This window comes from Ischnura elegans, chromosome 2 (assembly GCF_921293095.1).
Source record: "Ischnura elegans chromosome 2, ioIscEleg1.1, whole genome shotgun sequence".
NCBI lineage: Eukaryota > Metazoa > Arthropoda > Insecta > Odonata > Coenagrionidae > Ischnura > Ischnura elegans.
The window spans coordinates 74,378,223-74,393,504 of NC_060247.1; the positions used below are offsets into that span (position 1 = coordinate 74,378,223).

A 15,282-nucleotide genomic window follows, 5' to 3' on the forward strand; every position below is an offset into this window, starting at 1 on the left:
GAACTGCAAAAAAACAAGACGCGGAACAATTGTTATGGGTAAGTATTCATTGATATGTTCCCGCGTGACTCGATCAACAAATACGTATCACACGGATCAAGATTTTGAGGGGCTTATCGTCAGACGGCAACAGATAAGATATATGGCGAACGGAAAAAACACTATGTACACACCTAGCGTTATCTAAAACAAAACGGAATCTTTGAAATGGTAGGGAGAAAAAAGAACCAGTCGGCCTTCAGAATCATTAAAGTGACGACGACATTTACTTTTCTGGCCATAAAAGTTAAAAAAAAATCGTCAATGGTCGGATCCTGATTCTCCACAAGAGGACCTGCTAATGGTAAGCCCTTGTCTAAACTCTTTCATCAGTTCACTTGACTTTGCCTATCTGGTAACACATCCTCCTGCCCGTTGATGGTTGCCTAAGCCACACAGAAATTTTATTTCCTATTTTAATGGCAATCGGATATTCCTTTATCAGGACTTAATCCATGAGCAGCAAATATTATATTCATATTATTCATAGCTCATATTATTTCATATATAAGTTTACCAGAAGTAACAATTTTAATAACGTAGATTCCACCTCAACTAATACGTAACGATGTATATGAAATTATTCTATTGATAATATTTTACGAAATTTAAAGATATTTCGGTGGCCTTGCGTTATCGTGAATGCAACGAATCTGGGGCGCTAAAATGACGCAATTCATAGCCATTATACATATATATTTTTTGGATTATAGTTCATGACACTATGTAATTTTGCATTCGACAGAGCGAATTCCGAATGGCCGAGTTTGGATCTGCACGACAATATGGAAATGGGGCGGTTGAAGAAAGGCCGCCGTACGCGGGTGAGTTTCAGTTGAAGTGATGGCATATTGTATGCAGCTATGTATGTATATGGATAGCGCCGGCTAAAGTAGTTAGAACGCAGGGGCAGATCCAGGATTTTTTCTGGGGAGGACACAAGGGTCTGACAGGCAAACGATCTTCTCATACTTGAGATGAAAAACAAGATACAAAAATTACCGAAAGAAATATTTTATTTGTTTTACCTTGGAAGTTATCTATATGAAATCAAATGATTGAGACTCCGTAATAAACAAAATAAAACGAACGTAATGATAACAGTATAAAAATTTTTGTCTATCTTTTAATCGTCTGGGGGGGGGTAATCAGTAAATGAACGAGACTGAATAGAAAAAGTACGAAAAGTCAGTATTGAACTAATTCGAAGCCAATAAGTGAATCGTCCCAAGGGCGTACCTAGGATCATAACTAGGGGGGGCAAGCCATGACAGAGATAATGACGGTAAAAACGTCGAAACTAGTTGACAGCTAATAAAAAAAAGTTTGTGGAATAGTACTGGGTTTTGTTTCACCATGAATAATTTTATTTTAGTTACATATCTTATACTAATACATATCATTTTTCGTGGGTTTAAAGAAAATTTGTTGAGTACTTTCGTTTCAATGCAGTACTGATTTTGCTTAAAGACTTTAACGATTTTTGCTTCTAGGGGTGGCAAGCCAAGTTGTGACATTTTAGCATGGAAAAAGTGAATGAAACCTAGATTTTAAGAAAATTATAACACCGCTTTAGTAGTGTATGAGATTATTTCCTTGAAAAAATAGTTTTATTTTAACAAAATCAACTGATTTGGGCGTTACTTGGTGGAACGATGAAATTTTCATGGGGAAACAAAACCCAGTACTATTCCACAAACTTTTTATTATTAGCTGTCAACTAGTTTCGACGTTTATACCGCCATTATCAAGACTAACAGACGTTTATATTATACGTTAATACCGTCATTATCAAGACTAACGGCCGTTAGTCTTGATAATGACGGTAAAAACGTCGAAACTAGTTGACAGCTAATAAAAAAAAGTTTGTGGAATAGTACTGGGTTTTGTTTCACCATGAATAATTTTATTTTAGTTACATATCTTATACTAATACATATCATTTTTCGTGGGTTTAAAGAAAATTTGTTGAGTACTTTCGTTTCAATGCAGTACTGATTTTGCTTAAAGACTTTAACGATTTTTGCTTCTAGGGGGCGGGCAGCTGCCCCTCGCTGGGTACGCCCATGAATTTGGTCTCTTCTTAAAAATGGTAGAACGCTTCGGTAAAAGTGACAAGAATTTGATGAAACTTTGGTCACATATTCTTCGAGAGGCGCACTATTGATAATCCAAAGAAAAACAGATTATCATGTGCAGTTTTTGAAATATATGACGGTAACATTAGGATAATTTAGCATGGGCTCTTATGGAGAAATACGGTTTTTTCGAGCGAGCGAAGCTGTCTGTAACAAGAATTTGCTGGGACGGCACTCATTAGAAGCAAAATTTGAGAGACAAATGTAAATATGTACGGAAAAGTATAAGTCAATGATAAAATAAGATAGATATTTGCGAAAAACTGCCTGAAACTGGCAATAGGTGGCTGGGAATCTCTGATAACCGCTATCGGGCGCCAAAAGAAGGCAAACCATGTCAAAAATTACAGCTAAAGATGGCAGGAAGCTAACCGAGCGACCTGAGGTTCAGAGTGGATGGGCGGAATTTGTGGACGATCCTTTTGACAGCAGGAACAGGCCGGAAAGATTGCATTTATGGGAGGAAAGTGCAGTGGAGGAGGATAATTTTGGGCCGGTAATCTTAGATGCGGACATCGATAGAGCCCTAATTGATATGAAGGATATATAATAACAGTTTATAATAGAAAGCGTAACACAATACGGCAATATGAGTATAGATATATATTCTCCCTTTGTCATCGAAGAAAAAGAATTAAAAACTAAAATAATAAAAAGAATTTTAGTTTTGATTTTTCAAACCCATTTCCATTGGAGGCTATAGATTTTCGAACTTTTCGGGTAACCCCTTCCCCTACCCACGGTACTAACGGTAAGATGTCCCCGTCCAGGCCAAACATTTATGGCCATCCTAGCCAACAAAGAAAGGTAAAATTAATCTCATGAGAAAACCTAGCATCGCCGGAGTCGAAGGATATTAAAGTCAGTGGCCCGAGCCCCCTCAAAAATTCGTTATGGGTGTGAGGAAAAAATGTGCCAGGCTTTTAGATTTTCCCCGGAGTGTCCAGATATCGAGATTCGAGTTATCAGGGTTCTAATGTTGATCATATGACTCTTCTAAAATGCTTTAAAAACTTAAAACTCACTACTTAGAAAATTTCCCGGGGCAAGATCCCCGGTTTGGGACCCCCCAATATTTTTTGTAAGTCGGCTTCCCTGATTAAAGTCAAGAGGAAAGGGAATGAGGAACGTGTGAATTTTGCATTAAATCACAACATGGTAAACATAGACCGAAAATTCGAGACTTTTCACCTCTATACTGATTATATAAGACCGATCCCAGAAATGGGAAGACCAAAGAATGATGCATAAAATTCTTGACTACGAGATGAAATTTACGGACATGCGTATTCCGTTGTTGAAAATGGGGTGGTTAGTAACTGGTTACCCCGGGACTGAAATCGCAGTTCATTAAAAAAATTTGGAAGATGGATGGGAAAGATAAGTTACCGGTAAAAATCTTCCTCATTCAGCCGTTGTGCCATAACTTTAAAACGAAAAGAACACTACGTTGCCGCCCAATTTTCATGAATCGGTCACGTGATTAGAATTCCGGTACATTGACTTAATCAGGATTGTATCGCTCATTGAGGTGAACCGCAGACAAGAGTGTGGACAACAAAGAACGCCCCGAGATCGACGGAAGGAGAGAATGGCGCGATCCGCTCGGCAGGAGCACGTCGTGACGTCATCAACTTATCTGCGACAGGGTTGAGGACATCGATTTCTCGCCGCGAATAGCTAGAGAAGTTGGCGGCGGATTAAAAAAAAATCGAAAAATACAGGCGTATTTATTTTTAAACCTATGCCACAATAAAAAAAATGAAACCTGGCGAGCGAAATGATTGAAGAACAATTCCCGGATGTTTACGCTTTCGAGGTAGGGTGGACATTCAATTTGTTTTTCACTACCCAATACCCATTTGTATTCTTGTATTCGTTACTGATTAGGTAGCGGATAAAAATTTTTGAGGAGGTAAGAGAGGGGACTGGAAATAAGGCTTAAGTCATTTGCGCTTTGGGCAAACTTTCCTTCATGCCTCACCATAGCCACTCCACTGAGGTCCTCTATCAGCAAACAAATCCACAACTAATTTTAAACTTTGTCACAACTTTAACTTTAAACACTAGCACTCACCAATCATTGCAAATTGTCTATGCTTCAAGGAATTCCCTCCCCCCCAAAATTCAATGTCCTTGATAGCCTCCATTTTCATTATTCACCAAATTACCTCAATGGCTAAAGGTTATTCATTTAAAGTAAAAACCATTTATAATGCACCCAACTAAACTGCAGTTTCAGATATGTGGTGGGTCTCGTCATGTCCCCAAAAGTCATAATATTATGATAGCTACTTTTTGGGGCCTTTTTAGCAAAATTGGTCCCATCAACTGCCACGCCAAAAGAAAATTTCAGATTATTTCAGTCACTCCTGTAGAAATAGATGGCAGATGTAACCTCAAATAACTAAATAACATTTTCAAATAGACGAATGGCAATGGTCAATTTTATCCTCATTTGAAAAAGGCCAAATTGGCGCCCATACGATACAACTCCACGTGACGTCCCAGGGACCTAGTTTCTATACGAGTAGATAGGAGTTTTACGTTGTCTGAGATTACCAATGCATGCATGAGGCACAGAGCTGAGGGAAACATCTCTTAATAATCACACATTAAAAATACCTAAGTTCGGAAAGTTTCCTTCGTTTGATAGGGAAATAATAATCCTTATTTAAGCCAAGCGCTACCAGCTAGCAGGGTACTCAGCTACCTGCTAGCAGCCTGAGTCGTATCAGCACTCATGCCTCGCCCCAAGGTCACCTCACACGCCGACATCTGGAACCAGAAATATGTCCCACGGACTTTTCCCATCATTCCTACTTAGCCGTCGCGTTTTTGCGCGCTTGAAATATTTCACTTTTTGTTTAATCACGAAAAATAGATATCGTCATTCGAAAATCTAAGAGCGTGAAATGCGTACTCCAGAAGTAATAATCTTCCGATTTAGGCAATAAAAAAATAATAGAAAACCACCCTATTGTATTATGTAAACAAATTTGAGGTAAAATTTATCATGAGATGTATTTTCTTTGTTTCTCAAAGGTTTCTCATTGCACAGGTATAAACTCCACCCTACGAGACCAGCATTGTAAAAGGATTTTACTGTATCTACTAGCTTTCCTCTTATTTTACAAATTAATTTTAATGAAATGAAATTGTTACAAAACTTTAAACTAAGCAAAATTTAGCATGTAAATTCAAAGAATTGTTTGGCGGGGGAAGTGTTCCAAATTGTAAAATTGCTTCATCTATTTCAGAGATATCATCAGGCACATGTGCAGTTATTAATACTCAGCCAACCTACAATCCACAAGGTACATAGCATAATCTTTCATCATTTACTTTTTAAGGATATTTTTTGCATTTACAATGTAAAATATCATGCAGATTTGACTTTCAGGACACCCAAGGAGTAGACCCATAATACCGGTAGCAATAGGTAAGATTATCCATTAAATAATACTGTAATCAACTCATAAAAAATATTCATATAAGCTTTAGGAAAATATCAGGAATTAAGGTTTTGGTACGAATGCAGTAAACGAAAAATTCTCATATCTTCGGTATTAAAACTAATTTCGTACTTAGGACTTTTTATTATCATATTAGAAAGTTTCATTCTGATCAACACTTTTTCTCTTAAGCAACTAAAGTAGAGAGATGTTATAAAAATATCAAAATAAAAACCAGCTGTTGAAAAACTAACCATAGCAATGATCAGATTTCTATCTTAAATGATTTAAAAAATTCGATCCTCATTACAACAATGACATTAAGAGATGCCTCAACTGATAAGCACCAGTATTTAATTGAAATAATTTTTTCTATAACATAGAAAATTCCCAAAAAATATCTCCCTTTCTAACACTGCTAATCAGCTGAAATGATAATTGAAAATTCAATTTTACAGTTGGAAACCAACAGCCACAAAATCAGCCAGAATTTCAACGAGCTGGGATTGATGTGCTTGGAATTGCTGATGAAATTTATGTGCAGCAGACTGTAGAACTTCTTGACTGTAAGTTTTACCTTATTTCAATATACATAATCATAAATATGGTAAACAGGGAAGTTAAAAATGTCAAAAATTGGTAATATGCCTTTAAAGTCCTGCTTTTTGAGGACCTCCAAAAATATTTTGATTTTTGGCTTCTGTTAGGAATTTGATTTTGACTAATGGCCTCATGTATTTACAAAGCATACATATGTATCAGCAGAGGTGGATCCAGACAGGGGCTAAGGGGAGCAATTGGCTTCCCATGGGGTATCCAATTTGCACTAGATAAGATGGTAATTTTGTACAGACCCTCACTACTGCTAGGAGGTTACTCCCCCTTGTCCCTATCCTGGATCCGCCCCTGTGTATCAAAAAAGGAGCTTCGCTTGATAGCATGATGTCGAGCACAGTGCAATCCTCCAGCGATAGCACACATCAAAAATTCAAATTGTTTGATAACAGTCATGGCCTCTGCATCCTCTAAAGCATTTCCCTTTCCTTGTCCACTATGTTAAGTATCTCCTCTTTTGTTAATCTCCCCAACCATCTAAACTTCTCCAATCTCCTCCACGCCCACACATTTCTCGCTGCTGAGCTTTAAGCCATGAGTGAGTCCCCCAAGTTGCGGATTGTGGGTCAACCTCTAGATATAGAGGTTAAGCCAGTGGCATAGCCACAAGGGTTACAAAGCCTTTAAAAGGGATGCCAAAAATCATGCCTGGACTCCTCTTTGCCCTGGGGTGTCATCCATGCCTCCTCGAAGAGCACCGAAGTCCCCGGTAAACCCCCCATTTCAAAATCCTGGCTACACTATTGAGGTTAGCTATGATATATGTGAGTAAACTTGTTGAATAATTAGTCATGGACAAAAAGCGATGGCATTCTGTGGTGGTATGGGTGTATCTCTGGCCATCTAAATGATATATTAAACCTGTGAAAATGCCTTGACTTGGCAATGGGAGGCCACCAACTACCTATTATGCCTAACATCACCTGGGGGAGAAGGTAGCAGCTCTTCTTCATATGAGTGACGGTGGAGACTACTCAACTTATGTTCACCCCTTTCAGAGCACTAACATAGTTGGCCTCAAGGCACTTGCTGTCTAGGAGGCATTGGCATAACCACGGGGGGGTTACAACCCCCCCTTGAGCCTTTAAAAGAAGCACCAATAACGCCTCTTAGCCCTGGGGTGTTTTCCATACACCCTGAAATCTCCAGTAAAACCCCTCCCCCATTTCAAAATCCTGGATACGCCACTGCTAGGAGGCAATGATGCAAGTTGTAATGTATATAGGTGGGCATAATTAAAGACAATACAGATGGATGAACAAGCAATAGATGCAAGGGAAGGGGCAGTTTGTCTTTAGAGTAAATGAATTTTGTTAATTGAATGCAGATCATGTCTTGTGATTTGACACCAACTTATCCTTCCATGTACCCTTTAAACCCAACTGACAAATTAATCAATGGATATTTATGTACTGAACTAACATGAAACATTTTTCTCAACCAAAGAGCAAGCCAGCCTCAGTGGTGGCGGGGTAAAGTCCTTGTCTTCCGAACCTGAGGTCGTGGGTTCGAGTCCCGCCTGGGTAGGTTGCACCAATCCAGGGCATGGGTTTTCATGTACAATTAAATGTTATGAAAACCCTGATGCAATGGCCAAATAGTGCTGTTTTTGGTGGTGTGGCAATAAATAAAAAAATAAAAATAAAAAGCCATGAAAGCAAATTATATTACGGAATAGATTTTTGAAATCTAAACTTTTCCTCTCAATGATATCATCATTTGAAAAAAAAATTCTACATTTGTTTCCAGTGGTGGCAGCTGTTGAATCAGAGAACCGATATTTGATTAAAGTCCCAAGAGGAGATACCATTTTTGAAGTTGCTGAAAAATCATCTGGATGCCAAAGGGCTGTAATTGGAGCAGCTCGTTCCTTTGTACTAATGATATTTGACAGAAGTCGAAATGAAGTTCTGAGAATATACAGAATGGCTGCATGCACATGCTGTTTCATGTACTGCTGCTGTCTTCAGGTAGTTAAGTACTCGGACGTTGTGCCTCGAAATTTAAAAAAATGAAATATCAAATGAAAGAAATGTTAGCTAGAGGGTTTTGCCATCTGAACTTTCAGGCTAACTGTTTTAACTTATGGGAATGATTCTAGATTTTCAATGATTGTGCATTGAGTCATTTAATCCCTACGCCTAAAGGTCTGACTCATTCAGTGATTCAACCTTAAGGTTGGTTTGGCAAGGTAAGGGTAGAGCTCTTCCAGAATTAAGCCACAGGCATGTTAACACATCAGGGTAGGGGACCGAATTCCTTTCCCTACGGCACCTCTCACTATAAGGATTTTGTTTGGGGTGCCTGAAGACTTCAATGAGGATTTGATCCCAGGATTCCTCAGTCAGTAGCCAGAAGCTCAACCAACTGGTCTACCATGCTCCCCTATGCTCTACCTAATACACAACAGAATATTGGCTAACTTAAACTTCATATCATTGCAGTTATCCTTTAACTAAGAGAAAAATTCAACAGTAAATACTAATTAACGTCCCTTATTTTGTATGTATACATGTGTATGTTACCAATCATTGTGTGTCTTTCAAACAGATGCAAACCTTATACATCAGCACCACTCTGTATATTTCAGAATGTTGAGGTCTACTCTCCACATTCCAATCTTTTGGGATCTATTAGACAAGAATGGAGTATGTTAATCCCAACTTTTAGCGTCAGAAATGCAGCTGGTGACCGTATCTACAGGATTGAAGGCCCAAGTACATTTATGTTTTGTGTCAACATGGAAGATAACTTTAAGGTAATGAACTAAAATTATTTTTTCCTGACACAGAGTTAATTAAATTTATCTTTGGAAAAATAAGAGCAAAGGTTTGCACAAAAAAATGCAGTATGAAAAATTCAATCATGAATAAATTGCAAGATTTTCCAATGCATGTATGTAGCAGACTTGCATGGTAGCTGCAGTATCAGAAGCAGTAATTTTCTCAGGGTCAAGACAGTGCTTAATATTTTCTTCATCCCTAAATAAAAAACTGACAGATAACAAAGTTAAGCATGTCCAAACAAACTGCAGGGAATAAGGTTATTTTTCAAAGGGTAACTATTTTGATTTGAAACCAATGATTTTTAAAGAATGGACCATTGAATATTTTGAATTTGACGTGCACTCATGGTATCATGATGCACATACCATATGGTGATTTCATATAAGCAGCAGTTGAGTAGGATGGAACATAGATTAGTTAGTTGCCATGAGAATAAATGTTTATACGTAAGTTATATGTGAAACTACAATGAGTTCGCATATTTACTTGAGCCTACCAGATCCTGAAGAACCATGCCAATTGATATAGTGACATGAATCAGATTATTACAGACAGGGCCAGCTCAAGGCATAATTCTTACCGAGGCAAACTGCTGTTGTGTCGTCTCCTCACTGAGGGGTCCGGGCTGTTTGGGCATTTGATTGAACCCCTAGCATGGCGTACCCAATGAGGGGCAGGAGGGGGCAGCTACCCCCCCTAGAAGCAAAAATTGCAATAGTCTATAAGCAAAATCAGTACTGAATTGAAATGAAAGTATTCAACAAATTTTCTTTAAACCCACAAAAAATGATATGTATTAGTATAAGATATGTAACTAAAATAAAACTATTTTTTCAAATATCACAACTTGGCTTGCCCCCCCCTAGTTATGATCCTGGGTTAGCCCTTGCCTCCGAGCCACATTGTCCTGGGTTCCATGGTCGATATCACAGACAAAGTAATAACATATATACCCCTATCATTTTAAATTCTTTCACTCGTTGGGCAAAAAATCCACAGGGAAAAAATCATTTGCATTGACCAGGATTCGAATCCGTATCCGCCGAGTTCCAGTCGATTGCTTTAGCCAGTTAAGCTACCGAGATGTCATTCCTCCCTATGGATATTTGTGGACTCTACCGGACGAAGTGGTATGGACTGCTGAGCACATGATGCCGCAAGCAGTCCGAATCGTGCGCACAGCACCACAGCCAGAGAGCGAGGTCTGAACATAGAACACATCGAGTTGTTCGCTCTTGATTAGTTTTAAGCATACCAGGACTAGCCAAGGTGATAACTATACCGTAGTCACCTACAATGTATAAAAAAAACATCACTCACTCAGTACTTCATCTCAAATTTTTGCTTTGGTTGCTCAGCCCATCCCAGTCAATGCCACAGGTATGCACATTCATGGGTGGGGGCCAGTTACTCTCCTGGGTCACATATCGCTCCAAGGATTTTTGCTGGGTCGACCGGAGGATACTCCTGGAATTTGAAAACAGAACCCTTTTATAAAATATTTCGTGCATTTTTACATATCTGCCATTAAGCCAGAAAATGCCAAATTTGAGTGCGTGTCCGCAAAGAAAATATTCCAATGCCCACGCAGCATTGCGGAAAGATCAGCAGAAGGCCGCTCCCGACCCCTCCCCCCTCGCTTCACCCCCTCCCACACCCTGAATACTGCTTCATCCTGTGTGTACTGCTAGGAGGGCACTCATCTTTGATAATATAAATCGGCAGATGGTAGAAGGTAAAAAAAAGAATGCGTAGTGAAGCAACTTGTCCCTTTTTTGGCACCTCGTCGGCATTAAACAAATCGATGTTACCAACTTTTAGAGAAGTGATGAAATATTTCTGTATTGTTCGCAATATTTTTAGATCCGAGAATGCTAGGAAGTAGCCTACGGTCAATGAAGAGGCCAGTCAAGTGGCTAGAAGGGTATGCGAACTTTGGAGATGCACTTCTCTTTCGATAATTCGGTTCTTCAACTAACACCACATGTTCCTCTCTAAACTTGGATTGATAAGTCCCCTTACCTTTTTTCACCAGTATAAGAGTATAACACATTAGTACATATATTCCATCAAAATGGAGCCCTTTGATGTCACTCTTCGATTCCTCTCTTTTTGTTTTCACAGCAATTGTACACGGTACATCAAGAATTTACAAAGTTAAATAAGGTGGAAACAACTTTTGCGAAATAAATAAGGTTTATCTATGAAATCATCTTGGACATTATACAGATAGTATGGAGAGCAGACTAGGCATGTGTGATTATGAATTCCTTACTGTGAGACCATTCAGCTAACACTCAAACATTTTTTCCTAGATCATGTCCTGTGATGGTACACGCATAGTTGGTTCTATATCTAACATATGGAATGATGTGCAAGCCCAACACAATTTACATGTGGTATTTCCACGAGATGAGGGCACTCAAATGAAAGCTGTGCTACTGGGAGCAGCATTTTTATTGGTGAGTTTTCATTGCGAAATAAATCACATAGTAATGTGTATTGTATTTTGCACTCCGTGTGGTTCCACCAACTGAAGCCTGAACACTTGATGTATATTTGTAAGTTTTCAATTTCTTCCTCTACAAAGCCGAAATAAACCCAAGAGATAATTAATAACAAGGAACACATAATGTGATTAAATTGTGGGGACAAATTTCAACTAACTTGAAAAAATGTTCAAAAGGCTTAAACGAATGATAGGGCTTCAGTCACCAATAGCTCCAGTCCCACCTATAATCTTAATTTCAATTTTATAATTTCCAAAGAGAAAGCAATACTTCATACTTTCACGGGTAATCACAAATTAATTTTTCCATGGATGGGTCAAATTCAGGTACCCAGGGTTACAAATTTTATAATTCAAATCCAGGTATTTTACAAGAATCTAGTGAATCTTTGAATTCTTGATCCATATCTTTTTTACTCCGTTAAATATAATATAATTTTTAAAACGTATAGTTACCCAAAATTGTAATCTCATTAACATAGCACAAGTGTCCATGCTGCCAGACTTGCTGCAGAAACTGTAGACATCATTAAAGCTCAATGTTATTCTTCTTTCTTTGGCAAATATCACATATTTTTCAAATTTACTAATGAATATCCAGATGTGCCATAGACTTCCTCAGACAAGGCACATAAATAGGAGGGGAGGCTCTGGGAGCTTCAGCCACCCCTCTGAAATTTTTTGCAACATCGAAGTGAGACCCACTGAGGAGACCACTCACTCAAGGGCATCTATCTACTGACACTACATTTTTTGATGAAGTTACACTTCATAATATCTGCCCATAATGAAAGATGAATTTAACTTGCAGCATTATGCAAACAAAAGATACTGCTGACATATTGAAAGGTATGGTTTTCTGGTATGAGGAAATTTCACAGCTAAATACGCAACCCGCATACCTACCTTGAACCCCCTTAAACAAATTTCTGGCTACGGGTTTGCCTCAGACAATAAATGGTTTTGTAACTAAACTAACTTTTAAAACTATTGATAGAGATACACCATATTCTAGTACAGAGGAGGGATTGAGCCCTTTGCAAACAGGAGGATCAAGCTGGAACACTTGCACAACATGCTACTCTCTTTATGACGGATAAAGAGACTGGGAAAGATAGATTGCTAGACTATCATTGAATATGAAGCAGAAGGTTACCAAACTTACTTTGAAAATACATAAACATGTTTTAGGCGTAGAGAATAGAACTAGACCCACAAAAGAGAGGTCTTCCTGGTCAGTTTGTCAATTGAAATTTAGTCACCTGAATTTTTTCAATCATTATTAAGGAATGACAGTAATAATACAAGTAATGAAATCATAGAGAACAGTGATTTCAAATTACACTAGGTCACAGCCTGAAATATGAGGACGAAAGTAAGCTTAATTCGTGCTGTTCTACAAAAATTTATTTTACAACCTGGGATTTAATTTACAATCTGCAAGGCAAGAATTGAAAAGGGTGGTAATTAGGATGCATGTGGTAATTTATTCATTCATTAGGATTATTAGCAGACATACTTTTTATCACAGGAACCTTTGCAAAAATAAATCATCCACAATAAATAAATCTGATTCCTGTTTTTTATATAATGCTCCTGTAATCACTTCCATCAAACCAATCTTTCATAATAACACAAAAATATCTAATCTTACAAATGGGCAACATTTCCATTTGGGGCCTACTGCATTATTACTGATCATGATTCCTTGAAACAGAGAATATCATATGGTTACATCATATGCATTTTCTTTTCCAGCAATATATGTTTTTCGAAAGATCTAAGAGAGCATCCAGAATAAGGCTGAATAGATTTACACAATGAGTAACTTCAGAAATCGTTTGAAGTTCCTCATTTTGAGTTCCAGCTCACCTATTCCATGTATACGTACCATTTTCTTATGCACAAATGTTGTGTGAATGTATTAGGAAAAACTCATATATATTTTGGAAAATATGTAATTTATTATGAAAACACAATATCTGTCAACACTAATGTAAATAAAAAATCATTTAAAAATGTAATTAACAATCATGTAAATAAAAAACATTTTTTTTAATTGGCTCACAACATACTTCATTCCTAGCACTAAGATCTAGACAGAGATCTGCAGAGGAGATTTTCTGAGTACATGGTAATGTATTTGCATGCATGCCCGTTGAAAAAAGTTGAGGCAGAGGCAAAATTTACTTAAATACGATGAATTAACTAAAAATAGGAGACTTACTTAAGAATGTAACAGTTCCAGATACCATGAATAAATGTAATCTAGCAAATAAGTAGTATCTTTTCATTATTCAATGCCTGCAGTCATTTATTAGTTACAGTATTGACAGTCTCACAGTATGAATTTAATAACTAATCCTTCTTACATGCATGACCAGTGATAATGAGTAAAAATTAACAATGGTGAAAATCATTAGCAGTGATGTATGCAAAACCTATTTGAGTAGACATCATTATCATCAAAAGTCAATAATCTAAAGATTAGTTTGACCAGAATTCATACCAACACATTTAATCCACATTGGCAAAAAATATTTAAAACTTGTAATAAAAATTTCAATAAGGAATACTGTTTTAACAAATATAAAAATAAAATGATGACGTATTTGACATGCTGTATGTTCCCTGAGAGGTGCCGGAATGCCGCTGAAACAAAGCACTATCATTATGAGGGCATGTTTGTCTTTCAGGCCACTCTAGGACCACCTTGTAGTCTTGCGTCACCATATAAAATAAAGGGATGCCCACAATCACTACTGCTTCTCTCTGGTAACAGCCATGAATTGTATGGTCAGCCTACTACAGTCCCAGACAGAAAAACTGTATGCCAAACCTGACCGAGAGCCAAAAATGTTTTAAGTCCTGACTCGACACCAAATTGACAATGCCATTGAGCCATGCCCCTGCTGAGGAGAATAACAAACACTATGAGCTGGCACGAATCCCTTTCCATCACAGCCGGCCAATAAGGGTATTGAAACCCGTTGAGGAAGAAATTTAGATACACAATTTTTATGATGAGGTGCTCTCAGCCTTGCCATTTCTGTCGCTTTTACTACTTCAATATCTATCACCTACGTGCATAGGCACTAAGTTAATTCATGAAACAAATGAATAGCACAGAAATATGCTCGATGTGTATATTGTTAACCAAAGCGATTCTTTAACAGTAAAGCCCAACACATGCAAACACCCCTAATTAACATATGTGTATCGATATACAATTAGTAGCAAAGGCAATTTAGCACTCATTGAAACAGAAGAAATTTCTATTGGAGCGGCCCTCTGACAGTGGTGGATACATATGGGGGTGCTCAGGAGGTGCACACCCCCCCTTACAAGGCTGTCCTCATTGCCGAACCACAATTGTAACTTTTTTACATCATAAGATAGCATTGCCTTGCATCAGTTTATTTTAAATATTTAATCAGTTCAAAATAAAACTATCTTAAACTTTGCATGTAACATGAATATTTTCATTACGATAAAAGTTAAGGTAGCTCAAAAATATGGGACACGGCATTGCAGAGAGTCGCCTCATCTGAAAGTTGCCTGAATTTCATGCGAATGGCAGCCAGCAAAAAGTCGTTTTGTCTGAAAGTGGACTAAATGTAGCATTGTCTGTATTTCACACTGCAGACAGTGCATCGCCGTGCCGTGGACAGCGGCAGGCAAAAAGTCAGCTCGTTTGAAAGTGGCTACATAAATGCTACAATGTTGGCGAGAGGGACAAA

The 15,282-nt window shown here is 37.9% G+C and overlaps 1 protein-coding gene across 1 annotated transcript; it reads left to right on the top strand.

Annotated features, from left to right (window-relative positions):
• Nucleotides 1-297: 297 nt before the first annotated feature.
• LOC124153977 (phospholipid scramblase 1-like) lies at nt 298-13,564 on the top strand. The gene is made up of 9 exons (XM_046527431.1): nt 298-343; nt 785-863; nt 5,438-5,494; nt 5,581-5,619; nt 6,091-6,198; nt 7,997-8,217; nt 8,838-9,005; nt 11,349-11,495; nt 13,301-13,564. The coding sequence occupies exons 1-9, from the start codon at nt 341-343 to the stop codon at nt 13,364-13,366; spliced, it is 888 nt and encodes a 295-aa protein (XP_046383387.1). The 5' UTR covers nt 298-340; the 3' UTR covers nt 13,367-13,564.
• The last annotated feature ends 1,718 nt before the right edge of the window (nt 13,565-15,282 follow it).